Genomic DNA, 26618 nt, shown 5'->3' on the forward strand with positions numbered 1-26618 from the left:
TTGCAGTTAATGTTTTGATATGATCTTGATGATTGATATAATACGATCCAACTTTTTCTGTTTTTAGTTGTGATGATTGATATATGCTATTTAATATGCTATTTTGAATGATGATTCGGAGATTATGGAAATGATAGTCTGATTATGTTAGTTTTGGAAATATTTAAGTTTCAGGTTTTTATTATTCTTGATTTGGGATTTTAATTTAAGAATTAAAACTGGTTAGTTGCTATAAACGGGATTTTTCGAGTAATCAGATTTTTTTGGGGTTTTAATGTCAGAGTGTTGATATGGTTGTTTCCTAATTATTTGTTATAAATTAGCATATTTTATCTCATGTTTACTAAATTTGCTCGCAGGTATATGAGGAAGAATATGTTTGGATACACTTGTACCTTAAACAGGATCCAAATGAGATAATGTCAAAGACTTAGGATCCGCGTCTGTTTGCATTTATAATTTACCTTGATGCCTTTAAATTTTTTTTTCTCTTCTTCGTTTTTTTCTTGCGTAGGGGTATTATATGGCATTTTTGCCAAAGTTTTTTTTGTTTCTCTTTTTGTACTCCCCAATTAATAGTATAGATATAAATATTTGTTTGCCATTAAATATGTCACTTTTAAAATATTTTAGGTATTTTAACATTAGATAGACAATGATTATAAAAATTTCATATATGATAGATATTAATCTAGCAAATATTGTTATTGATATTAAATATTTTCTATTTTTATTATTATATTCTTTAAATCTATACAATAATACTTATTACACAAATGATGATTACTTACTTGTATACTATATATGTATTGGTAGAAAAATTAGCATAATAATATATAATAAAACTTTGTGTGTTCTTAAATTCTATATAGTTTTGTTCATTTTATTATATGAACTTCAATATCTATATATGAGACGTAGTTTAATCCCGTACTATCCACTTTTCAAAGAATTCCATTATATGTACCCAACTAGATCAGATGTTACTGAAATTAATCAAACACATGTTTAATAGTACCATGATATAGATAACTAATATCAATCAGTCTATCACTAAATGGAACTCCATATCCCTATATAAGTAAAAGAGAAGTACAAAAGTGCTTTCGGATCGGGTCAATTTCATAAAAATAACCCGAAATTAAGGGAGTCGGATTCGGGTAAAAAAGATCCGCAGTGTTATAAATGGGTTATCGGGTATTCTAAAAAATAAATCATAAATGTAAACATCAATAAATTCTCCCAGAAATAAACCATAATAGTTAAGAATATATATTTTCCTACAATTTAGTAAACTAACAAACATACATAATTAATGTTTATTTTAAATTTATCAGTAAGATCTCAATCTCTTATATATGTAAACTAAATTAATTTTCATTATATATAAGTATATACTTCCGAAATTAGATTCCAATTTAATATAATTCATAAATAATGATAATATAATTAAATAATTATAAAAATCTGAAAATAAATTTTAAATTATATAACTATACAAAAACGAAAATACTAATGAGAATTAATGAGATGTTTATAATTACATAAATATTGTCTATCAATTTTGTTATCATTCTTAATATATATAATAAAAATACTAATGATAATTTGAAAAAAGATATGGAAAGATGTTATGAGATTTTCACATATCTCTATCAATTTTGAGTTGCCTAAAAACCGGAAAATGTTTGTAACATTAGCATAATTTATGCAAAATTATTGTTCAATTTGGAAACAACCAATAAATACAGTTTAACAACCATATATGATTAGATTTCAAAGATTTTCACATATCTCTATCAATTTGAACAATAATTTTTCTGATGTTTTTATTTATTTATGATTTTATTTACTTTATTCATGTATTTTTATCCAATATGATATATGTTAATGTTTTAAATTTTAATTTTACTGGAACATCAAAATCAATGTGAATCCATCAAACTCATATGTTCTTATGTGATACGGGTATGTACAAAATTTCATTTAATATTTTTCTAATTATGATGAGACTATCAAATTCAATTATGAATTTGAATAATATTTTTAATTGTATTCAGGACATATGAAGCATTACAAAAATTATCAAATTACTATATTGTTGTTATGTGAATCTGGTATATACATAATTTAACTTAATCTATGAACTATTTTACATTTTTGTAGATAATTTGACTTAATATATGAACTATATTAATACTTTTATTTTTTACCTGTTTCCAAGAGAATCTAAAGAAGAAACCTGTAAAGATCTATCCTAAACAAAATTCATTAACATAAAAAAATAAAACCAAAGTTAGAAAATTCTAAAAACACAAAATAATCGATAATTATGATGTAATGTAAATAGTGGGATTAATTAGTAGTTCAGGGTTTTATTTATTTAATTTGTTTTCAGTTCAAGAAATATGATTTTGATATTTTTAAAAAGAGTCAATGATAAATTTTTGGCTTTAATATTTTGCTAAATTTCAAATTAGATAAATTTGAGTAAATGATAAATTGTTTTGCTAAATTTGAGTAAATTATAAATTAGACTAACATTTTTGGGTAAATGATAAATTGTTCTTATGGTTCATCACATTATATATATTAGTGTAACTTTTACAAGCGGCATATTTTATAATATTTTATGTAGATTCCTATTTTCTACTACTAAAATGATCAAATTGAATTATCTATTTTTTGTGTTGTTAGTACTTTTCTAAACTTTTTAATATTTATTTTATCAAAACTTATTTTATTACCATTTACTCTCTTTTTTTTCCCTATAATTCTTTTATCAAACTCATTACACAAATATATGATTTAATGTAATTGACTGTAAAAAAACTAAAAATGAAAATATAGGATATTTCAATCTATTAATATCATATATATACTAATAAACAATCTCCCGCGCGGATCGGATTCTAGTAAAGTTTAAAATGTACCATGCATCAGTAATCAGACGTGTAAGGAGAGTAAACATAAGAGAACTCAACAGCAATTTCAGCAGCAAACATCGGATGCATTTTTGGTTTGGTTCAGTTTCCTGTATTATAGATATAATTTATATCACATACTGATCAATTTATTGATGTCTTTGAGGGAAATTATCAGTTATTTTGTGTAGTTCGTTAGGTCATTAATTGTATGAATTATGAGAGTGAATATAAGAACAAAGAAGGAAGGGCGAGAAGCACATATTTACCTTTACAAAAGTGCAGTGTGTGTGGCTAGCAGCAGATTGAGAATTTGAGATGAATAAATCCAATGAAAAAATATATAGATTTGAATCAAAGGTTCACTCACAGAACAATAAATTCAAGTTTCATCAGATCAAATTAAAAACTATTAAAAACAGATATAAAGTTAACTTCTAAATTCAAAATGTCTTACTTCTTATTTCACATCTGTCATGTGATCCCTTGAAGGTCTCTCTGCTGCAAGAGTAGAGTTGGCATATCCTGTTGTCATCGGTTTCTTGAGAAGTCTCTCTGCTTCAAGAGAGTTTTCAAAATTTTCTTACCTGTTTTCATGTCATCTTCTCGTAAAGCATCTTGTTAACTTTGCATTTCCTCCAGCAGCAGCAATAATCTTTTCCCGTGACTCAGTAAACCAACTTTCCGGTGTGTCTTCACTTTGATATGCGCTAGCAGATTCTGAGCTAGTAGAAGAAGAAAGAAGAAGAAGCATCACTACTTGTGTTTTCGCTGCTTGACTGACCAGAGGGAACACTCTGGTTGAAGAATGGCCTTCCATTGACTATGTCTGGAATTATCTCGGTCGCATGGAAATCCTCACTGCAGTATGGACAAGCCAAAGTCTTGTTAAGAGAATTAGCCCTCAAAAGTTTACAAAGTGTCATACATCTATCGCACACTGTCCAAAAGATACTGGTTTCCTTCTTGTTCGAGCTTGATTATATTAACTTGATTATATTAAAAAGTGATCTATGTATATGAGCAAAGACACGTTACTTACAGAAATTATGCTTGTACTATATATTTTTTCAAAGACTTTCAGTTATATGTATTTCAACCAGATCAGATGTTACTGAAATCAATCAAACTTATGTTTAAAAGTACATGTGATTAACTAATATACCTATCTGTCTATCACTAATTGGAACTCCATAAAAAGTTTAAGGCGTACCATATTCAGTCATCAGATTTGTAAGGAGAGTAATGCTGATGCATCTTAACGTCTGCTTGTTTGGATTGGTTCTGTTTCCTGTTTCTTCCTTCAGTGAAGATAAGAAGGAAGAGCAGAAGTGGAGAAAGTATTTACCTTTACAAACAAAGTGCAGTGTGTGTGGTAAGCAGCAGATAGAGATGAATGAATTCAACGAAAAAGAGATTAAGAGAAACAGATTTGAATCAAAGGTTAACTCGCAGCACTGTAAATTCAAGTTCCATAAGATTAAATAAAAAAACTATTACTGATGCATACCAAGAAACAAAAAAAAAACAGATATAAACTAACTTCTAAATCCAAATGTCTTACTTCTTATTTCACATCTGTCATGTTTTCCTTTAAAAGTCTCTCTAGCTGCTGCAAGTATAGAGTTGGCATTCAATGTTGTCATCGGTTTCCTGAAAATCCTCTCTGCTTCAAAGCTAGACTACTTGGCACTTCCTGTTGTCATCGGTCTCTGTTTCAAAAGCAGAGTTTTTATTTCCTGTTGTCATCTTCTTGTAAAAACTCTTTGCAACGTTTGCATTTCCTCCAGCAGCAGCAAAAGCAAAATCAGCAGCGATCTTTTCTCGTGACTCGGGAAAAAATCTTTTCAGTGCGTCTTCACTTGAATATGCAGTATTTGGCTTTGCGCTAGCAGATGATGATGCTGAGCTAGTAGAAGAAGAAGCATCACTAGTTGTGTTTTTGCTGCTTGATGACTTACCAAAGGGAAGAAGACTCGATGTGATGACTGGCCTTCCATTGACTATGTATGGAATTATCTCGGTCGCTTGGAAATTCTCACTGCAGTATGGACAAGCCAAAGTCTTGTTAGGTGAATTAGACCTCAAAAGTTTACAAAGTGTCTTACATCTATTGCACACTGTCCAAAAGATACTGGTTTCCTTCTTGTTCGATGAAGAATCAAGCTTAGGGTTAGTATCAGACCATCTTTTCATTCTTATGGCGCCATTTGAATTGTTAGATGCTGAAGTTGAGAAAGTGCTTTTGCGCATTGGCTGATTACAAGGACTCATTATGATGACTGGCCTCCCATTGTGTGCCACTGGAATTACTTCGGTCGCAACAAACCACTGACTGCAGTTTTGACAAGTTAAGGCCTTGTTAAGACAATCCCTCTTGAATTCCCAATATGTCTTGCATCTGTTGTTTCTGCACACTGTCCAAAAGTTACCATAATTCGTTGTTTCTAATGAAGAATCAGACTTAGGCTCAGGTTTAGGCTCAGTCTTAGGCTCAGTCTTAGGCTCAGGTTTAGGATCAGGTTTAGGATCAGGTTTAGGCTCAGGCTTCTTACGCTCAGGCTCAGGTTCAGGCTTCTTACGCTCAGGCTCAGGCTTAGCCCCATAAGCCTTAAACTCAGACTCGTACGAATAAGAAGAATTTGGCTTATGTCGCTTTTCTGGTTTATGATTATTAATTTGGTTTGATCTCCTCCTCTTTCGATCATAAGAAGCTCTCTTAGCTTTATCAGATAATAGATACCAAGCTTCTAAAACCAACTTAAACGCGCCTTCAGCACCATTAAACTTGTTCTTGTCCGGATGAAGCAGTAGAGCTAACTTCTTGTAACGTTTCTTGACAGCTTCGTCATCAGCTAACGGATCCAAACCTAGTACGCCATACCAGTCAGGTTCTGCTCTTGATCCGTTGATCTTGTTTGATGCATAGAGATAAACATCGACCATCTTCAAAACTTGTTCCAAACCGTCGACCCTTGGATACAACTCCTGAGCCTTCATAGCGATTTTTTTGGCTCCATCGTAATCATTCTTTGAAAGTTTCTTATCAGCAATATCCAATGCTCTTCTTGCTTCTTCCTTATTAGACTCCATGTCGTCTTTGAGAGAGTTTTTTCCTCTACCGAAACAATTTGAGATGCAAAAGAGAAAAAAAGACAATAGTTCAGAGGATTGTGTACGTACAGAACCAAAACAGGAAATCACAGGGTTTCAAAAAGAAGCCACACGAATCTATCACACAAAATCAGAAACAGAGTTCGGTGAAAATAACAATACCCATTAAAGAAACTTGTCGCGAAATCTCGTGCTAATCAGAAGAACCCTAGAAACGCCGCCAGAGAAGAGGAAGATATTAACAGAGGTCAAATAATGGTTTTGGTATCACTCCGTATCAGGTAATTTTATTTTATAGGGCTTATACGAAACGAAGATCTGATTTCCAATTTAATAAACCAATAAACCATGGGGGGGCGAGTCACGCGTGTATTACACGTAACACTTATGGATAGAAGAAAAAAGGAAAACTTATTAGCTTAGTGAGCAGTGTTCAAGAAAGCGCTAGGCGTTAACTAGGCGGTGATGCAACGCCTAGCGCCTAGAACGCCTAATCGGAATTTAAACGGTTTTAGGCGGTTTAGGCGTTTACATTATAAACTATTATATATCTGATATTATATACAAAATATATATAAAAATAATAAAAATATTAAATCAAAAACAGAAAAATAAATAAAAACATTATTTTAATTCATTTTAAATAACATATTAAACATTTATAATTATGTTTATAGAAGTAAACTTTAAATATTTTAAATTTGTGCAATTAAAATTTTTAAAATACACTAAAATGATGATACTACAATTTTAGGCGGTCAAAGCGGTCGTGTAGGCGGTGCTATAGCACCTAGCGCCTAGACGGAGTGGAGGCGGACGCCTAGAACGCTTTTTCGAACATTGTTAGTGAGTAATAACAAATTATTTTACTTGTCACAACAATTAGAATACGAACATAGAATTAGTTCTCTCAAGCTTCACTTTCTGAGTTTTTTCCTCTCGAATTACTTCAGGCCTAGACCCATCGTGATGATCATCGCTCTGGCAGACAGTGGCTTAGATTGACTTTCGATGAGCCTCATTCGATATCAGAACTTATACACTTATCTGTGGAAGCCATATCTCTGGAGACAAGGTAGGGTTGATTGCACAACGGCTACACCACCACTATTTTCAACTCTGCTTTCTTGATATCTAGGATTAGAGATATACTTTCTCTCATCATAATGCTCAAGTATGTGGCCTCGGATAAATAAACCGTAGGTCCGTAGCAACAAGGTCTTTTGTGATCTGATTGTTACATTAGAGGTTTTTTTTTTCTGATCTTGATTTACTTGACAGAATAGTGGATTCAAACTTCTTAATCCATTTATAAATCTGTTTCTTTGTGGATCATTATTTATAAATCCGACAATTACATACGATTCATTACGGACAAACAAATAAACCGTAGATGGAAAATAAACGTTTGTTTTCTTGAATATGTGTGGCTTATGATTAGAGAAGAAAATTAGCAGAAGCTGTCCTGTAATGATCTGATTAGGTTCTTTAAACATATTTGGTATCTTTGTGGTATGGATCGGATACTGCAATGAGCATCTTTTTCTGATGGTGATCTTGCAGGGGACTTATCTTATATTTTGTTGTCGAAGATTTACTATAACATATGTCTATGTCTAAGTTTCAATCTCATTCCATCAGTTATTATTGAAGTAAAAACAGAGCTAAAACAGAGCTTCAGAGTCATGAAACCCAATTTTCTTGAATCAAAAGGATCTACCACAAATCTTGAAACTACACCAGAGTGGTTAAGAGAAGTTAGGACATCACACATTGACGGTGAAAGGAGAATTTTCTCTTGTTCCACTTTAGTTGAGTCTAGAGATAAAAAAAGAAAGAAAAAAAAAAAAGGATCCATAACATATATCATAAAGCATCCTGAAAGGCAAAAAACAGAACTAAGCAACTTCAAGAAGTTTGTGATAAGTCTTTCACTTCTTATCTCCCATCTGCCATCGGCTTTTTAAGCACCTTCTCTACCCTCGGCTTCTTAAGAACCTTCCCTGCAGTAGCATGTGACTCCCCATGTACTCTTTTCAAAATTTCTTGTGCTTGATTTGTGGCCTTTATGCTACCAGAATTGGCCGTTACTGACACTGAACAATTCCACTGAAAATTATAGGTATAACTAACCGATGATGAAGAAAAATTCTGTGAATAGGTACCACCACTTGTGTTTTGGGCACTCCATTGTCGTTGCTGTTGTAGTTGAGGAGATGATGAGAGGTTGACGACTGGCCTCAAAACACGTACCTGTGGGATGTTCACGGTTGCACTAACAGACGGTGAAGAAACTCTCTGTGAAGAAGAGGCTCCATTTGTGTTTTTGTTTGCTGCTCGACTTTTCGCACTTGCTTGTGGAGGTTTTGGAGCTGCACTAGTCGATGAAGAAGCTTCGTTGGTGCTTTTGTTTGTTGCTTTATTTTGGACACTCCAATGTTGTTGTTCTGTAGGAAATGATGAGCGGTTGACTGGCCTTACAACACTTTCCCTTGGTGAAGAAACTCTCCCTGAAAAAAAGGTTCCATTTGTGTTTTGGTTTGTTGCTTGGCTTTTGGCACTTCCTTGTGGAGTTTTCTGAGCTGCAGATGGAGAAGGATTTCTCACAGAAGCAGAAGCTCCATTGATGCTTTTGTTTGTTGCTTTATTTTGGGCACTGTTCTGTTGTTGTTGAGGAGATGATGAGCAGTTGACTGGCTTCACAACTTGAGTTGCTATGATAACCTGACCACAGTTACGACAATGTACGGGCTGGATATGACAAAACCCCGTCAGATATGGATATTGTGTCGTGCATCTATTGCACATTGTCCAAAACAACATACTATCTGTATGCTGTTTTGATGAATCAGCAGGGGCAGAGGCAGGGGCAGGCTTATAACAGCTAGGTTTAGGGCTCAGATCCACACGGTCTCTAGCATTTTGATGCCCGCTAGAAGATGATGGTTTCTGTGTATTTGGCATCCCACAAGCAGGCTTATGATTACTTGTAGCCCCAGCACTCGGATCCAGACCACCTCTAGCGTTCTGATTCCCATTGGAAGATGCTGCAGGCTTGTGTGGATTTGGTGGCTCTGGCATCCCACTAGCAGGCTTATGATCACTTGTAGCCTTAGCACTCGGATCCACACCACCTCTAGCGTTTTGATAACCATCAGAAGATGTTGCTGGCTTGTGTGAATTTGGTGGTTTTGCCATCCCACTAGTAGGCTTATGATCACTTGTAGCCTTATCACTCGGATCCACACCACCTCTAGCATTTTGATTCCCACTATGAGAAGCAGGCTTGTGTGGATTTGGTGGTTTTGGGCCTTTTGGCATCCCACTAGCAGGCTTATGATTGCTTGTAGCCCCAGCGCTCGGATCCACACCGCCTCGAGCATTTTGATTCCCGTTAGAAGATGCTGCTGGCTTGGGTGGATTTGGTTGTTTTGGCATCCCACTAGCAGGCTTATGATCACTTGTAGCCCTAGCACTCGGATCCACACCTCCTCTAGCATTTTCATTCCCATTATGAGGCGCAGGCTTGTGTGTTGGGTTTGGTGGTTTCTGCATCCCGGGATTTGCATCTTTCGACTTCCTCTTTTGATCATAACCACTTCTCTTGACCTTATTAGATAACAAACACCAAGCTTGTGATACCAGTTTAAACGCACCTTCCGCGCCTTTAAACTTGTTTTTATCAGGATGAAGCAAAAGAGCCAACTTCTTGTACTGTCTCTTCAACGCTTCATCATCAGCCAAAGGGTCTACACCGAGAACTCCGTACCAATCAGCTTCTCCGTTGATCTTGTTGGTTGCAGAGATGTAAACATCGATCATCATCAACACTTGTTGCAAACCATCAATGTTTGGATACAAAACCTGAGCTTTGTTAACAAATTTCTTGGCTCCATTGTAATCTTTCTCTGAAACTCTCTTCTCAGCGATATCCATTGCCCTTCTAGCTTCATCCTTGTTACATTCTGATATATCATGGTTTTTATGGTTTTTAACCATGATATAAGGAGTCTTTTAGTGTCTTTTCATTTGTTTCTAGATTGTTTTTGAGTTTTTACAGGTTTTATAGGATTTTGGCATGAAAGGAGCAAAATGGAGCAATTTGGATCGTTTTGGAGCATAAATCTCGGATCAAGACAAGGGCATCGATCGACACCTATATGGCATCAATCGACACCTCTCTCTGCCGACTCAAGACCCAAGTTTTGGAAGTTTTACAAATCTGCCCCAAAGTTTTCCATAATTGCAACATAAGTCCCTGACGTGTTTTAGGACATATATATATAGTTTTTAGGTTTTCCAAACCCTTAAGTTTTTATTCTATAAAGTTTTATTTTTTCTGCAACCCTGAGAGATTTTTGAGAGCTTTGGAGAGAGAGAGATTTGCTTTGAGAAAAGAATTTCTTGAACTCCCTTTATTCTTTTAATCTCAATTGCTTATTATTCAGAAAGATGTTTTGTTCTTCAATAATTATGTCTGAGTAATTTGTTTGTTAGGTTTAGGGTTTTTCACAGGGATTTTATGAATTATTAGATCTGATTATTTAGGATTCATTATCTATCTAGATCTTCATCTTAGGTTGTTCTTCATTTTAATCCTTGATTGGCCATCTAGAATTAATATCCTAGGAAAATAAATTGATATGAGAATATAATTGATTTTCCTGATAAAACCTTTTGATGAGCAAAATTATTTCTTGCAAAGAGATTTGATTTAATAATTTTGTGAACAATCTAAACCTGATTTTACTGCTGATTTTTAATCTAGAATTTTACAAAGAGATTTGGATTTTCTGGTTTTAAATTTAGATATTATTTGCAGTGAGAACTGATTTAATTTACAAAAGTGTTTAGAGTTCTAGATCTGTTTTTAATTGTTTGAATCCTAATTTATTGATTGATTTAATATTTCATAATTTCCTGAGAAATTCCCTAGGCCTAGCTTTTTGATCTTCCGAATTTACAACAGCTTTTATTTAATATTTTGCATTGCTATTTTTAATTCAATTTAATCTGTTTAGCTTAATTATAAAACTCTATAATTTATTGTGTAGTCTTGAATCCTTGTGGAATTCGACCCCTAAGTACTGCATTGACCTCTTAATTTGAGAGAGTAGCTCTAGGGTAAATTTGAGCATATCAAATTTTGGCGCCGTTGCCGGGGATTCTTTTGATCTACCATTAGATTTGAGTTTTAGATTTTGTCTAAATTTTTCTTTTTATTTTCTACTTACACGTTTTTGTTTTTCTTTTCTTTGGTGTTTCAGGTGCATGCCTCCTAGACCTCACACAAGGAGCAACAAGTCTGGTCCTACTGTGAATTTGTCAAACCAAGAGTTAGGAAAACTTGAGCGTGAGAACAGAAAGGCAGCCAAATCTCTAAAGATGGTTAATACTATCATTCTGATGCGAGATGAGGATGGTGCTTTGAGGGATCAAGAGGGCCACTTGCGCAATGAGCAGGGCCAAAAGATTGATGTTGAGGGCAATGTGATTGCTGAAATTGTTGTTGTCGACGAACCAACTGATGGTGTCGACGGTGTCGATCGACACCAACAAGAGGGTATCGATCGATACCCCCTTCCTGCAGACGGACGTGGAGCTGCCAACCACGTATAGAACCCAGTTCGACGACAGGAGCAGAACCGGGACTTGATTAGGACCATTGCTGACTACAACCGGGCTGATCTTATGTATGAGAACCGGTATGCAATTGTTCCTCCACCATTCCAGAGGAATGACTTTGAGCTGAAGCCTGCTTACTTTCAACTGGTTGGACAGAGACCTTTCTCTGCTCTGCCCCATGAGAAGCCTCTGGACCATATTGAGCATTTTGAGGATCTTGTGACCAGTATCAAGGCTAATGGAGTGACTGAGGATTTCATATTCTGCAAGCTCTTCCCATACTCACTTGCAGGAGAGGCATCTCAGTGGTTGAAGCAGTTGCCAGCTGGATCTCTGACAAACTGGCATTATATCAAGGTGGCTTTCCTCAACCATTTCTATGATGATGCAATGTCAGATGAGCTGAGAGTCAAGATCTCTTCATTCAAGCAAGGACATGATGAAGCTTTCAAGGCAGCTTGGATGAGATTCAAAGCTTATCAAAGGGACTGTCCACACCATGGTTTTTCAAGGGTACAACTGTTGAGTATCTTCTTTAGAGGGTGTGACTGGAAGTATCAGTTAGCTTTAGATGCTGCAAGTCATGGGAACTTCAAGACAAGATTTCCAGAAGATGCAGAAGTTTTGATTGAGAATTTGGCTTCTAGCAATAGCACTAAGGGAGCAGATGCTGAAAGGAAGAGATTGCATGGAGGATTTGATTCAAACCAGTTAGCTTCTGTTAATGCTAAGCTGGATTCAGTGCATAATCTCCTTATGGGTAAGAAATCTGTTCATTTTGCTGCTGAGGTTGAGACATATGAGCCAGAACCTGATCAAGGACACCAAGAGGAGGATGTGAACTATGTGTATGGGAATCAGGGACAGCGGTTTGGAAATCAGCAAGGCAATAGGTCTTACAGTGGGAACTCTTCAGGTTACACTTCCAAGCCTGAGTATCAGCAGCAACAACAGAACAATGGCTATACAAGGACCTATGGGAATTCATCTTATCAGCCTCCACCTCCTAAGAATTCTTCAGAGAGTAGAATGGAAGCCATGCTTGAGCAGCTTTTGCAGGGACATGAGCAATTGACAGTGACATTCAATGGAAAAATTGACAATGTCTACACTGAGCTGAATGGGAAGATTGATGCATTGAATGTTCATGTTAAGAAGCTGGAAATTCAAGTTGCACAGACTGTTGGGTCTGTTAAACGACAAGAGAGTTTTCTCCCTGGAAGAACTGAGTCAAATCCAAAACATGCTTGCAATGCCATATCAGTGGGGGATGAAGAAATTGATGAAGTTGTTTCAGCAGAATTGGGAGAGCAATCGGACAAATTCTCGATTTCAGATGATGGTGTTGATCGACACCACCTGGGTGTCGATCGACACTCCTCTCAGACGAACCCAGAAACTGCAAAATCTCAAGTTCCAGCTGCTGAAAGGGTCTACAAGCCTAAGGTTCCTTTTCCCAAGCCAAGAAAGTCTAAGCAAGAGATGGAGGAAGCTAGATGCAAAGCAATGATGGACAAGGTGATGATTGAGATGCCTTTAATTGATGCAGTAAAGCTTTCACCACCACTCAAGCGCTATGTTAAGAGAATGGTATCCAATGGTTTGAGCCCTGAAGAAGGAGCACTTCTTACAAAAGATGTCAGTGCAATTCTGTTGAACCAGCCTGTTCAGAGGAAGAAGGAGAGAAAGCAGGAAGTGGTTGTCTCTGAGAAAGTGAGTGCAAAAATTGAGTGTAGGACTGCAGAAAAGTTACCAGATCCTGGAAGTTTTGTGTTAGATTGCTCTATCTCCACAGGAAGGTTTTCTCACTCTCTTTGTGACCTTGGTTCTAGCATCAACTTGATGCCACATTCTGTTGCTGTGAGACTTGGGATGACAGAATTCAAGCCAACTCAGATTTCTCTTATCTTGGCTGATCGCTCCCGAAGAACTCCTGAAGGTGTTTTAGAGGATATTCCAGTTAAGGTTGGCAACTTCATGATTTCCACTGACTTTGTGGTGCTGAAGTATGATCAAGAGCCTAAAGATCCTCTCATCTTAGGAAGATCTTTCTTGGCTACAGCTGGTGCCATCATTGATGTGAAGAAGGGACACATAGTACTGAATGTGGATGGTTTGAGTTTGAATTTTGAGATGGATAAACTGAGGAGGGCTCCTACTATTGATGGACAGACTTTTTCTGTTGAAAAAGTTTCTGCAACACGAGCATCAGGCTCAGTGTCGATCGATGCCACCAAGAGGGTATCGATCGACACCCCTCCACGACCGAGACAGAACAGCTCTAAGACTGATGTTTCAAGTCAGAAACCTGTTCCCAAACAGAAAGTCTCCCACTCCACACTCCAGAGCCCTCAGGTAAGGCCAAGGTATGCATCTCCTTCTCCTAAACTTCCTCCTATCATCAATAAGACCTTCAAAGCTACAAAAACTGTTTTACAGTTAACCAAGCCACGAGATTATCGTAGAGCGCTTGTTTCTTCTGTTGATGATTTTGCAGGGCATAAGAGAAGCAATCCCATCCCTAAATCCCACACTGATCCTATTCCTCACATCCTTGGCAAGCCTCATGCACCTAAAGCTTATACACCACCTTGGATGAAGAGGACTTCAATGCCATGTTCTGCTCCTCCGGATGCCTGAGCTCCAACACAGTCAAGCTAATGACTGAAAACAAGCGCTTAGTGGGAGGTACCCCACTGGTAGGTTTTTCTTTTTCTTTTGCTTTTGATTTTTATTTATTTTATTTTATTTTTGCTTTCCTCTTGCTTGATAACACTGGGGACAGTGTTGTTTAAGTCTGGGGGAGGTTGTCTACTAACTATGTTTTCTGTTTTTGAGTTTCAGTTGTGTCAGTCAAAACCATAAAGTTTGAGTCAAATTTTTCAAATTTTTTCTTTTTGTCTTTGGGAATTATGATCTTGATTAATGATTTCTCTTATTTGGCTAACACTCTAATGATTATTTGTTTATACTTGATCTCAGAACTGAAGCTTAGAAAGACTATGAGCCTTATCAACAATCCTGAAAGCCCTTATTCAATGGATATCTGATTGATCTAACGTTGTCTCAACCTTTATCAGGATTTTAACCGGACTTAATCTCTTACTTTGGGGTTGAAAATTAGTGGACTAGACTTCTTCTTTGGGCCATACAGGACAGTGCAATTTTTCAAAGTATGTCTCCCCTCTCTCTTCCCTTCAGTGCTTTAAGAAAAAAATAAAGAATAAAAGATGAGATGATTTTGATCAGTTTAGAGAGGTAGGTAAATTACCAGTGACCTCATTATTCTACTCTTGAGTCAAATGATCACACAAAGCTTGGAAGTGAGGGGTAGGTAAATTACCGATGACCCCGGTATTCGCTTATACCTTTGAAAAAAAAAAGAGAAAAAAAGAAAAAATAATGGAAGTGAGAAAAGGGAGAGGAAAGGAGATGTAAGAAGAATGTCTTGGCCTGAAAAGAGAATCCATATGCCACTGATGAATACACCCAAGGTAAGAACTCACCTGTACTTGCTTTAATTTATATAATGAGATGACAATGGAGATTTCAGAGATTCCAAAGGATTGTGGGATTTGAGTAAGGAATGTTGATGCTTATCATGGTTGAGTATAAGAAATAATTTCTTGAGTCAGGTAAATGAAGAGTGTGAATAAGAATAATCTGCAAATGAGTGAGTTCACTGTTTTCAAACCTCTTTCATATGTCTAAGCTTATGTTTTGCTTGAGGGCAAGCAAAGGCTAAGTCTGGGGGAGTTGATATATCATGGTTTTTATGGTTTTTAACCATGATATAAGGAGTCTTTTAGTGTCTTTTCATTTGTTTCTAGATTGTTTTTGAGTTTTTACAGGTTTTATAGGATTTTGGCATGAAAGGAGCAAAATGGAGCAATTTGGATCGTTTTGGAGCATAAATCTCGGATCAAGACAAGGGCATCGATCGACACCTATATGGCATCAATCGACACCTCTCTCTGCCGACTCAAGACCCAAGTTTTGGAAGTTTTACAAATCTGCCCCAAAGTTTTCCATAATTGCAACATAAGTCCCTGACGTGTTTTAGGACATATATATATAGTTTTTAGGTTTTCCAAACCCTTAAGTTTTTATTCTATAAAGTTTTATTTTTTCTGCAACCCTGAGAGATTTTTGAGAGCTTTGGAGAGAGAGAGATTTGCTTTGAGAAAAGAATTTCTTGAACTCCCTTTATTCTTTTAATCTCAATTGCTTATTATTCAGAAAGATGTTTTGTTCTTCAATAATTATGTCTGAGTAATTTGTTTGTTAGGTTTAGGGTTTTTCACAGGGATTTTATGAATTATTAGATCTGATTATTTAGGATTCATTATCTATCTAGATCTTCATCTTAGGTTGTTCTTCATTTTAATCCTTGATTGGCCATCTAGAATTAATATCCTAGGAAAATAAATTGATATGAGAATATAATTGATTTTCCTGATAAAACCTTTTGATGAGCAAAATTATTTCTTGCAAAGAGATTTGATTTAATAATTTTGTGAACAATCTAAACCTGATTTTACTGCTGATTTTTAATCTAGAATTTTACAAAGAGATTTGGATTTTCTGGTTTTAAATTTAGATATTATTTGCAGTGAGAACTGATTTAATTTACAAAAGTGTTTAGAGTTCTAGATCTGTTTTTAATTGTTTGAATCCTAATTTATTGATTGATTTAATATTTCATAATTTCCTGAGAAATTCCCTAGGCCTAGCTTTTTGATCTTCCGAATTTACAACAGCTTTTATTTAATATTTTGCATTGCTATTTTTAATTCAATTTAATCTGTTTAGCTTAATTATAAAACTCTATAATTTATTGTGTAGTCTTGAATCCTTGTGGAATTCGACCCCTAAGTACTGCATTGACCTCTTAATTTGAGAGAGTAGCTCTAGGGTAAATTTGAGCATATCACATTCCATGTTTGGGGAGCTCACTGTAATAATCAGGGGAGAGGTTAAGAGGAATGTTTCCATACATATAAGAGTTGTTTTGGTAAAAAAACATAAAAGTACCGAGTTCAATGTTTAACGAAAATGGTTTAACCAGAAATTAAATAGTACTTTTTGTTACAGATGGAATCTAAATTAGAGGTTTGCTGCTAAACACCTAATTCGATAATCGAAATTCAAAAGAAAACAGAACAACAAGATCCTCATGACAAGACCATTCAACATAAAACAGTTAACAAAAACAAAAAACATTGCTAAGGCACAAGTAAATGTAGTAGGGATTCATGCAATGCAAATTTTATCATACCTTTGGTAAGGACACAGCGAGACAAAGTAAGAAGCAGAGCAAGAAATGGGAAAATGAAAAGACTTATGTGTTGTGAGACTTAAGTATGACTCCAAAAGACAAGAAGCGTACCCTACACGATTTTTACTTTTTCAATTTTTTCTTTTTTTCTGTATGGAAATAAAATGAAGTCACTGAAAGTCAAATAATAATAATATTGCTAAATCCTGTTATGAATTTATAAATTATATAGGCAACTTTCGATTCTTTTTTATTTATATGATTCAACGAGATAACAGGTAAATTCCTTAATTTTCAAATTATTTTTACTTCTTATTCATCTTCAGATATTCTATTTCTAAGTTCAGTTTGATTTCATAGTTATTGGAGTTTAACATATAAGGCAAAAAAAAGAAACTTTGTACATGCATTTATTATTTACAGATTCCTAGGGTTAAAACTAGTGGACAGAGACAAGATTTTTAAAGTCCTGATGATCTACCAAAAATCTTGAAACCAAAACCATCGTCTTTTCTTTTGGAGAAAACATAAAATAAATTGTCTCTCCAAAACTCTTTTACTTATAAGCTCTTCCCAATAGTCGTCTCTCCAAAACCCAGTTCTTGTCAGCTGAAAATCTATACCAATATTTCACCATCTTCAATTCTTTCATATATCACTGTCATTCATCAGAGAGAGGCATCAGCCATCAACACCTGAGTGGTTTGCATCTAGAAGCTCACTGTGTTCCACACTCCTGTTGTCATCAGGGTTCATCAAGCTTTGTCTTCTCGTAATGCTATCCTCTTCTTCTGCTTCTCTTTTACTCAAGTCCTTCTCATCCATCAAATCCCTCTTCTGTATATCTTTGTCAAAGGACTTCTTATCTTTCTCTTGTTTAGCATAATCCACCTCCTCTTGAAGCACTTGCAAGTCTTTCTCCAATTGGCTGACCGCAGCATTATCACTTGTCTCAACAATTATTGTATGAACAGAATGGTCATCTCGATCATCGCTCTGGCTTAGATTGACTTTCGATGAGCCAACTTCGATATCAGAACTTGGACACTTATCTGTGGAAGCCATATCTCTGGATAAAGGTTGATGCACTACAGCTACACCACCACTACTTTCAGCTTTGCTTTCTTGAGATGTAGGAATTCTCTCATAAATTTCATGTATTTGGCCTCGAATATCTGAAAACGCAAATGATAAATAAACCGCAACAACAAGGTTTAGAGCCATCAAACTCATAAATTTTTAAGAAAAAAGATACACATACCCTCTAATTGACAAGCTGGGATATCAAAATCTTGACACAAGACCTCTCCATATGATTGTAAGTCCATTTTTAGGAGCTCAGCAGCAAGGAAAAGAGTACCAGCCGCTATGTGATCAGGCTTATACTGCAGGCAGAGAGTCGTCCGCCGACTGCAAGGGACTCATGATTGTATGAAGAAGGAAAAGCACAAGGCGTATAGAGAACCATTAGAATTCAAAAAGCTTTCAAGTAACATTTTTAAGCATACCAATCGTTGACAAGATTCCATGCAAGTTGGGCAAGATCGGTCTTAGCATCGTCAACCGTAAACCTCATAATTGCTTCGACAAGAGGTCTATAAGGGAGACTAATATAGAGATCAAAGTTTAATGTATAAAGAACAAGCTCCTCTCCACTTATTACAAGCTCTTTCTGTTGCTCATATACTTCCTGCAAAAGTGAAACAACATTTATGTGCAAAAGAAAGGAAAGAATAAATCTTTTCAAAAACCTAGTAAAGTAAACAACAAAGAAGAAATGGACAAGGAGAGTTGTAAGATCGGTATTATGAATGAAAAAAAAAAACCTTTTTCTGAGCATCCGAAAGATCCTTCTTGTGTATAATCTCATAAGAGGCAATAATAACGTCTTTTAAAGCCACTGGAGTTTCCAGAACCTTCCCAGCTAGGAGCATGCAGACTGTTGCAATTGTCTGGAGAGCAAATATAACAGGCAAAGGCATAAGTACCAATCTAGTTGTTCTTACTGCTCTAGAAAAATACATCATCGTAAAACAAGACCAAATTTATTAACCATGCACATCTATCCAAACCAGAAGAAACAGAGAGCTAGCAAAGATGATGACACAGAGATGGATATCTATAGAGGAATCTCAAGAAGCCAGGATGTTTTAAATCATCAGACAGACAGGTATAGGCTAGTAGACTCATAGCCACTCGAAACAACAGAGACTAAAAGACATATATTTCCTTAGTAACCATTTTGTCCACCCAACTAAACTCACCCATCTGTCATTCTTGGCGTGCGATTGACGAATGAAGAATCGGTGACAGAATACTGTAGCAGTGGCTATCGTTACCTGGGGACTGCATTGAGAAACTTATATCAGCCCACATTCATCAAAGGAACCAAAACCTGATAAGCTTGTTACATTAAGATAGAGCTATGCATAGTGAAGACAACTTGGAAGTAAGTATACCATTAATGGCTTTTTAACTCTTAAGATTCATGTTAATAAACATACCAAGATACAAGGGTGTACAAATCACATACTAAAATTGAACTAACTTTAGAGTATCAATGCCCCAAATTGACTGCAGTACATCACATTATAGAATATATAACAGACCAAAACATATATGTCAAAAGGATCCTAAGCTGGTGAACTTAACACAGGTAAGGCAAAAAGAAACTTACAGTTCCAATCTTCGGCCGAGATTATCCAAAAAGGCACAGTAAGAGTTGCGTAGGCTATTTTCCATATTCAAATCAATACCATCTCGCCTCGAAGGTGAGGCTGTTTCGATATCTTCTCTTGTAAAAAACCAAGGGATAATCTCTTCATCATAACGATTGCTCGCGACTGACGAAACATCGCTGTCATTTCCAGAAGCATTCTCATCCAAATCCAGTGCTTCATCCAAATCCAATGCTTCATCCATTTGTTATGTAAACAGTGATGATCTTAGTCTTTCGACTATTACAAAATTTCTGAAAAAAAGATAACAGAGTAAAATTGTGATGCTTTTAGATTGTTGTTGTTAAAGACTTCAACTTTGAAAACAAACGCGTTACAAATGGTCAAATTGGTTTCAAAAGAAACAGAGACAAAATGGTTTAAAAATTCATGAAACGATGCATGTACCCATGACCCATAAATGAAAATAAAACAAAAATTGCGTAGCAAAAGCCTCAAATTCGGATTCAGCAGATGAAAAGATCGATACTGTACCTAAAACAAACGCAAACAACGAGAGAAAGAAACGCGTAAACGAAGAACCCTAAGCCTTAGAGCAGCGAGGAACCAAAGAATGGGAAGAGCGAGCGAGCGAGCAAGCAAAGCAGCAGTTCACACAACTCCGCTCCGCTCGTTTCTAAGAATTTATGTTGGGAGGCAAAAGTCAAAGATTTTGATAATCAGAGGATTAAAAAAGGAAATAAAATAAAAGAGTCTGTGCTTACTTGACAAAACCTATAAACCAATACGAGTAAGACACGTGTAAATCCAGAATTAAAAGGGAAATAAAAAAAATTATAAATAAGCTTCTCCGATCTCGTTTTCATATCAGCGGCGTGTTATATATTTGAACCCAAATTCTCACCGGCGATCGATCTTTGCAAAATTGGGTTCGTGAAGATGGTAAATTTTTCTCCTTTCTTACTCGGGGTTTGATCTGATTCTCGATTAAATTCTAGGGCTTTTGTGATCTTTTGTCCGAAACTACTATTGTTTTTAATTGAATTGTCTGTGGCTCTGTGATCTAGATAGGAAAAAAGCCAGTAGAAACTATCTTGTATTTTGATCAAAGCATGGTTCTTTTGACATATATTGGTCTCTTTGTGGTATTGATATTGCCTGGAATGACAAAACTATAGATTCCTTGTTTGATTTGTAGAAATCTGAAGCTTTGCATAGTAACCATGTTTGTATGTCAATTTCAGGTTGGGAAATCAGTAAAATTATCCTCGCAAGATGTTACACCGGTTAAACTTATTAGTCGAGGTTTAGTATCTGATTCAGTTGCTAGAAACATCAAAGTGTGCCGCAACAAAGGGGACTTATCTGATATCAGTGATGCTGAGGTAAAATGTCTTCTACCTTAATGATTAATTGATGCTTATTGTAGCTCTCACAAATTTCTACACATGTATTCCATTAATCTTTAGCATCTATCTACCCTTCGTAAGGAGGATATAGTTTTGTTCCTGTTGAATTTTATCTGATTTGAATCCCGTCTATGGTTTTAGTCTCTGTAAACTCAACACTTGTTCCTGGATTGTGGCGAACCAGCATTTTGTTCACATGTAAGTCCATCACGTGTTAATTAGTTTCACTTAAATTCCAACCGTGTAACCTAGTCAAACCTATTTTCTTGTGTTTGTCTTCCGTTTTTACATTCTGCTCTATTCTATAATGTTAGATTTTATATATCAATTTTTCTGTACCCTGATTTTGATGGTTATTGCTGCTCATCAGGTTGCTGGTTATCTAAGTAATAAAGAAGAATTCATTTTGAAGAAGAGAGCATGGGAATTGATGAACCCTGAATACCAAAAGGTTTTTGCTCTTAACTTGTCTTTGATCTTCTTAATTTCTGTTAAGTGAACTTCATATTGTTTGTTACTTACATGCTTTCTCATTGACGTTCTTGTTAATGATCATTCATTTTATTGATTATCAGGGAAAGAGGAGGAAAGTCACCAATGAGAAAAAGAAGGATCCTGCTAATAAGACTGCTCTTAGTAAGAAACCTTCTGCAACTACAACCGCAAGCAATGTAGAAACTGAAAATTCAAAGGTCGGTGCTACCATTCCTTCAGCTCTCTCTCTCTGAAACAATGTTTATATATATTGCGCTTTATTTCTTTGGATCTTCCTTATTTTTCATCTGTAGTTAGATGTATCGTCTGACATAAATTTTCTTGTCTTATTTCATGCAGAGACCGAGTTTGGAAATCAATTACGATGCCTTGGATAAGCTATTTGGTGATGTAAGTTTACCCCTATTTCTAACAAGTATGTATAATGCCGTGTTGCATTCATAGAATCGAAAGTTGAAGAGATATCAGCTTCATGTTGATACAATAGGCCTCTTGTTTCTCTACCGAGTCTCTTATGTGTATTCATATATTTGTAGGACAACTCTCCAAAGAGGGATAATCTAGAGAAATCAGTCGGTGTTGGTGACCAAGTGGAATATCCAAATCAAAGCAGTGAAGAAAGTCTATTGAAATCTCAAGGCTCTGAAGAAGAAGAACCAGCCTGGGGTGAGGATTACAGTAATGAAGATGCATATAGAGGAGATGAAGAATGCTATGGTAATGAAGATCTTGAATTTGAAGATGAAGTTGAAGAAGAAGATGAAGGGATTATTTGGTGATCTCATCTTATGTTGTGAAGTGATGTCTTCTCTACATGTCTTACTCAGAAACATTTGTTTTTTTTAAGTCTATAGTGATCTCTACATCTCTTTATTTGATTCCATCATTTTCCTATCTAATAAATGAAAGTCACCATATTAATCTGCTGATTCACATGATTAATAAACAGTGACTGGCTCTATTGCTTTTGTCTTCTGCAAATACATTCTTCTCGTTGCAATTTGCAAGCATTCTCTTTCGTACAATGAGTATCACATAGACGCAGAATGGTATGGCCATGAAGAAGAAGACAATGAAGGGGTAATCTGGTGATCTCAACATGTCTTCTTTACTCAAAAAAAAAAAAAAATGAACGTTATATTCTTCTTTCAAAATCTTGACATAACTATAAAGTGATCTCTACATGTCTTATTCAGATTCGTCATCTTCCTATCTAACAAAAAAAAAAGCCTCAACAAATTGTAATGCTGATTCATATGGTTCATATGCTTTGTCCTCTGCAAATAGATTCTTCTGTTTGCAAACATTCTCTTTAGTAAAATCATCTGAGAAGGTGAAGCAGCAAAACACACTCGGGTTATATATTAGCCTCTTGTTCGCATGGCTTGCTCTATGATGAGCCGCTGGAATGTGGAACATTTAGCTTCATCTGAATCTCATTCTCTGGATTATCTCTTAGCTCCTTGAGTCCTTTCACCACGTTTTGAGCTAGATTTTCATAAGCTTTTGATACTATAGAACCCGGTGAAGAAACAACCACAGGAACACCTTCATCAGAACCTTCTCTGATCGTCATTTCCAGTGGAATCTATATAGGCAACCAAATAGTATTTAACGTGAGGTCACATACAGAGAATCAACAAGGGTCTTAAAAGAATTGAAAACCGCAAAAACAAATTGTTTCTGGCTTAGATTATTTACCTCGCCGATAAGTTTCAAACCCTTTTTAGCAGCAGTGCGGCGTGCTCCTTCTTTCCCAAATATGAAAGAAGGTTCGTTACAGTGAGGACAAACAAAGCAACTCATGTTCTCCACAAGTCCCAAGATCTAGCAGAAAAATGCAGAAAGGTTAAACAGCTAGATCGAAATGTATATGTTTCCAAGCAGGGCAAAGATCACAAAGAAGATGGCCGTACAGGTACTCTAACTTTGTCAAACATGGCGATTCCTCGATTGGCATCAGCAAGCGCAACATCTTGTGGAGTTGATACAATTACAGCACCTGGAAACATAATCCCACTCTGATAACTACACAGCTTGTCTTATCTAACACACTTAGGATATGCTACAATGAGGTCTGTATATATATACCTGAGAGTTTCAGGTTTTGAGATATGGAAATTTGAGCATCACCGGTTCCAGGAGGCATATCAACAACAAGAATATCAAGGTTCCCCCAATCAACTCCTCTTGTCATCTTAGCAAGAGCACTCATCACCTGTAACAATACCACAAAGCTTGCTTACTGAACTATAGCTTTTAGTGCGCATTATAAACTCCAAAAAGGATGTAAAAAGAAACAGACCATAGGACCTCTCCACACAAGGGGAGCATCTTTTTCAACAAGAAGTCCCATTGACATGCATTTAACTCCATAGTTCTCAACTGGAATCATCTTCATATCTTCAAATACAGAGTACAGTAAAGTGAGAAAATGCTAATTCTGTTGCTAGAGGTATGTGTCTACATATCTTATCTACCTTGGTTAACTTGAGGCTTTTGATTGATTTTCATCATGATTGGAACAGATGGTCCGTATACATCCGCATCAAGCAACCCAATCTTCAGTTCACATTTGTTGGCCAATGCAACAGCTAAGTTAACTATATACATCAACCCCCCAAACTTCTCACATTAGCATTTTAAATCAGAAGACCAAAGTTAAAGGAAAGACATAAAATTGAGTAAGGTTTTAATGTACCAGCTGTCGAAGACTTTCCAACTCCGCCTTTACCGGAAGCAACGGCGATGATATCTTTGACTCCATGTAATTTGAGCTCCGTCGTCCTCCCTCCGGCGCTAGCAGAGCTCTGCAATAAACGAAAAGGCGAGATAAAAAAAAAAAGTCCAATCTCAAGCTAATAAAGATACCCACGAAAGGAACGAGCTTTAAGGATCAATGCTTACGAAGAATTTAAAGGCAGAGACGGAAGATGCGTAGAGTTCACGGCGGCGGAGTGATCGCAGAATCGCGACGGTGGTGGCCATAGGGAGGAGAGAGAGAGAGAGTGTAAGTGGTGACGAGGGTAATTTAGGAAATGCGAGTGACTAAAGTAAAGGTCTCAACTTTTTTACAGAGAGAAAAAAATACAAATCAGAGAGATTGAGACTTGAGAGTTTGAGACACAAAGAGAGATCCTTTTTGGCTTTTTTTTTTTTTTTTATGTAAATTTTTCCTTTTTGGCTTTTTTTTTTTTTTTAATGTAAATTTTTGCATAACAGTGGGAAACACAACCACACTTTGATCTCTTTTTCGATCTCAATTCTGTGATAAGAGTGTGCTTCATTCGCATCTTTTTATTAGAATTGGTCTTCAACACTACTAGAGTACTAGTTCACGTACTATTTTTCAATGTTTCCTTAAGTTGAAGGAGTTGTGAATGACTCCATCGTGTTTGTTCTTGTATTCTTTAGTTTCGCCCTGGGCGTTCGGCGGGTTCGGGTTATTCGGGTCGGTTTGTTCGGTTTAGAGAAAATTCGGTTTTTAAAAAATTCTGCCGAATTGAACCGAAATTGAATTCGGTTCGGGTCAATCGGTACTCGGTTTGTTCGGGTCGGTTATTAGATTTTAAATCAGTTCCGAATTTAAACCGAATTTTTTCTAATTCGGTTAATTCTAACCGAATAAACAAAAAAAGTTAAGATAATGGACTAAATTTACAAAAAAAAAAGTTTACAACCCACCAAAATAACAATGGACCTCATATACCCGGCCCAAAACAAACTAAATCAATCTGAAAACAAGTCCAATAGTTACAAGTCTAAATGGACATATCCATTAGGGTTTTCCAAAAAGGATAATGTGCAGCGGCGATCTATGACGGCGAGCTGAGCTGAGACGGCAAAGATGGACAGTTCTTGGGCATGCATTTTTTTCCCTACCATCACGAAAATCAACTACATCAACCAGTATAACTAAAAATATCAAACAGCAAAAAACAACAATTTCGATCTCATAACAACGAAAATTAAAAAGTTTAATAAAGGATGGATGTATCTATTTAGCACTTACAACGACAAGAACACAAACACAACAAAGTAAAAAATCCAGAAGATTAATGGATAATCTCTGGTTTGAAAGTTGAAACTCAAACCCTAGAGTTCTCCAAATCGGATATGAAATTATCAATAAATAGGAAGAGGTTACAGAGCAAAGAATCAAACCTAGAATCAATCAATTAATTACCAAGAAGAAGAGCTTACCCTTAAGAAATAGAAGAGATGAATTGATATTTCTCTCTCGGAATCGCAGGAGGCAGAGGTGAAGCAGAAGAGAAAGAAAATTAGGGTTAATGGTATAGGGTTAGGCTTATATATGTCTGCAGATTTTAATAAACCGATCAGTCCGATTACCGAACCGAACCGAACCGAAATCCGATTACCCAAAACAATTGCGCCGATCGGTTTAACTTACTCTCTTCGGTTTGTCCCGATAACCGAAAATTTCGGGTTGTCCGGTTCGGTTTATTCGGTTTATACCGAACGCCCAGGGTGGCTTTAGTTTACAAATGCTTTTGGAATTGTATCTAACAGTAGTGGTATAGATGACAAGTCAACTCTGTTTTGCTAGCCAAAACATATGACCAACCATACAATACTTAAAAATAATAATAATACAACAGTACCTAACTCAATAAACTTGATTGCTTTGACTTGATTTGTTTCTATGTGAGAAAATTAATCTCTTTAGTCTTTACATTTCTAAGACTCCATAAATTCATATTAAAACGGCATTTATCAGTTAAACATAATAATTAATTCTGTTCAAATTTCATGTGACCATCTGACTTTTGATACACAAATTCCCTTACTCTGTAGTCTGTACTAGTATCATATAATTATAGAACACATGATATGCCCATCATTGCTATAGTTTATGTTTCTTGCATTTCCTTAAAAAAAAAAAAGTCAATACCATGCATTTTGCAGAAACATTCCCATATAAATTCATAACATTGGTTTAGTTAAAATCCAGAGATTGTAAGCGATGATCCTTGTGTATTTCTCGCTACCATTGTTCATATTCTTGGTGTTCCTATCATCCTATGCATCAGCGGTTGTGTAGGATGTTTCTACATGGGTCGTCAGCAAGGTA

At 35.9% G+C, this 26618-nt stretch overlaps 5 protein-coding genes, 1 long non-coding RNA gene and 1 other non-coding gene across 7 annotated transcripts; 1 reads left to right on the forward strand and 6 right to left on the reverse strand.

The window, feature by feature from the left end:
• Window positions 1-3247: 3247 nt before the first annotated feature.
• Window positions 3248-6341, reverse strand: LOC104731610 (uncharacterized). The gene is made up of 4 exons (XM_010451033.3): window positions 6201-6341; window positions 4489-6042; window positions 4138-4272; window positions 3248-3785 (listed from the first exon to the last, which is right to left on the reverse strand). Exon 2 carries the CDS (start codon window positions 6015-6017, stop codon window positions 4602-4604), a length of 1416 nt encoding a protein of 471 aa, XP_010449335.1. The 5' UTR covers window positions 6018-6042; window positions 6201-6341; the 3' UTR covers window positions 3248-3785; window positions 4138-4272; window positions 4489-4601.
• Window positions 6342-7976: 1635 nt separating this feature from the next.
• On the reverse strand, window positions 7977-10037 carry LOC104733484 (uncharacterized). Its single transcript, XM_087476885.1, has 2 exons — window positions 9413-10037; window positions 7977-9172 (listed from the first exon to the last, which is right to left on the reverse strand). Exons 1-2 carry the CDS (start codon window positions 10035-10037, stop codon window positions 7977-7979), a joined length of 1821 nt encoding a protein of 606 aa, XP_087333011.1.
• A 2025-nt stretch (window positions 10038-12062) lies between these two features.
• LOC147930476 (small nucleolar RNA R71) lies at window positions 12063-12169 on the reverse strand. Its single transcript, XR_015576914.1, has one exon. It is a non-coding gene; the product is annotated as a small nucleolar RNA R71 (small nucleolar RNA).
• Window positions 12170-17293: 5124 nt separating this feature from the next.
• LOC104731611 (cyclin-T1-2-like) lies at window positions 17294-20348 on the reverse strand. The gene is made up of 7 exons (XM_010451034.2): window positions 20154-20348; window positions 19619-19912; window positions 19206-19287; window positions 18768-18893; window positions 18450-18631; window positions 18203-18351; window positions 17294-18116 (listed from the first exon to the last, which is right to left on the reverse strand). Exons 2-7 carry the CDS (start codon window positions 19861-19863, stop codon window positions 17623-17625), a joined length of 1278 nt encoding a protein of 425 aa, XP_010449336.1. The 5' UTR covers window positions 19864-19912; window positions 20154-20348; the 3' UTR covers window positions 17294-17622.
• Window positions 20349-20463: 115 nt separating this feature from the next.
• LOC104731613 (uncharacterized) lies at window positions 20464-22452 on the forward strand. Its single transcript, XM_010451035.2, has 6 exons — window positions 20464-20561; window positions 20864-21004; window positions 21399-21479; window positions 21604-21720; window positions 21863-21913; window positions 22060-22452. Exons 1-6 carry the CDS (start codon window positions 20559-20561, stop codon window positions 22300-22302), a joined length of 636 nt encoding a protein of 211 aa, XP_010449337.1. The 5' UTR covers window positions 20464-20558; the 3' UTR covers window positions 22303-22452.
• A 157-nt stretch (window positions 22453-22609) lies between these two features.
• Window positions 22610-24808, reverse strand: LOC104731614 (iron-sulfur protein required for NADH dehydrogenase, mitochondrial). The gene is made up of 8 exons (XM_010451036.3): window positions 24431-24808; window positions 24225-24333; window positions 24004-24126; window positions 23829-23926; window positions 23615-23741; window positions 23440-23525; window positions 23225-23350; window positions 22610-23111 (listed from the first exon to the last, which is right to left on the reverse strand). The coding sequence occupies exons 1-8, from the start codon at window positions 24509-24511 to the stop codon at window positions 22914-22916; spliced, it is 948 nt and encodes a 315-aa protein (XP_010449338.1). The 5' UTR covers window positions 24512-24808; the 3' UTR covers window positions 22610-22913.
• A 353-nt stretch (window positions 24809-25161) lies between these two features.
• LOC109128107 (uncharacterized) lies at window positions 25162-25808 on the reverse strand. Its single transcript, XR_002034566.2, has 2 exons — window positions 25727-25808; window positions 25162-25401 (listed from the first exon to the last, which is right to left on the reverse strand). It is a non-coding gene; the product is annotated as an uncharacterized LOC109128107 (long non-coding RNA).
• Between the last annotated feature and the right edge of the window lie 810 nt (window positions 25809-26618).

The sequence above is a fragment of the Camelina sativa genome, chromosome 12 (assembly GCF_030686135.1).
Source record: "Camelina sativa cultivar CO46 ecotype springtype chromosome 12, ASM3068613v1".
Classification (NCBI taxonomy): domain Eukaryota; kingdom Viridiplantae; phylum Streptophyta; class Magnoliopsida; order Brassicales; family Brassicaceae; genus Camelina; species Camelina sativa.

Coding starts and splice junctions, on each gene's coding strand:
- LOC104731611 (XM_010451034.2), bottom strand. CDS start 19,863: ATGGATGAAGCATTGGATTTGGATGAAGCACTGGATTTGGATGAGAAT. Junction 19,288..19,618: donor CTCGGCCGAAGATTGGAACT/GTAAGTTTCTTT, acceptor TTCTCAATGCAG/TCCCCAGGTAACGATAGCCA. Junction 18,352..18,449: donor TGGAATCTTGTCAACGATTG/GTATGCTTAAAA, acceptor AGTCCCTTGCAG/TCGGCGGACGACTCTCTGCC.
- LOC104733484 (XM_087476885.1), bottom strand. CDS start 10,037: ATGGTTAAAAACCATAAAAACCATGATATATCAGAATGTAACAAGGAT. Junction 9,173..9,412: donor CGGGAATCAAAATGCTCGAG/GCGGTGTGGATC, acceptor AAAACGCTAGAG/GTGGTGTGGATCCGAGTGCT.
- LOC104731614 (XM_010451036.3), bottom strand. CDS start 24,511: ATGGCCACCACCGTCGCGATTCTGCGATCACTCCGCCGCCGTGAACTC. Junction 23,742..23,828: donor TTGTGTGGAGAGGTCCTATG/GTCTGTTTCTTT, acceptor GTATTGTTACAG/GTGATGAGTGCTCTTGCTAA. Junction 23,526..23,614: donor TCAAAACCTGAAACTCTCAG/GTATATATATAC, acceptor TTATGTTTCCAG/GTGCTGTAATTGTATCAACT.
- LOC104731613 (XM_010451035.2), top strand. Junction 21,721..21,862: donor TAGAAACTGAAAATTCAAAG/GTCGGTGCTACC, acceptor TATTTCATGCAG/AGACCGAGTTTGGAAATCAA. Junction 21,914..22,059: donor TGGATAAGCTATTTGGTGAT/GTAAGTTTACCC, acceptor ATATATTTGTAG/GACAACTCTCCAAAGAGGGA.
- LOC104731610 (XM_010451033.3), bottom strand. CDS start 6,017: ATGGAGTCTAATAAGGAAGAAGCAAGAAGAGCATTGGATATTGCTGAT.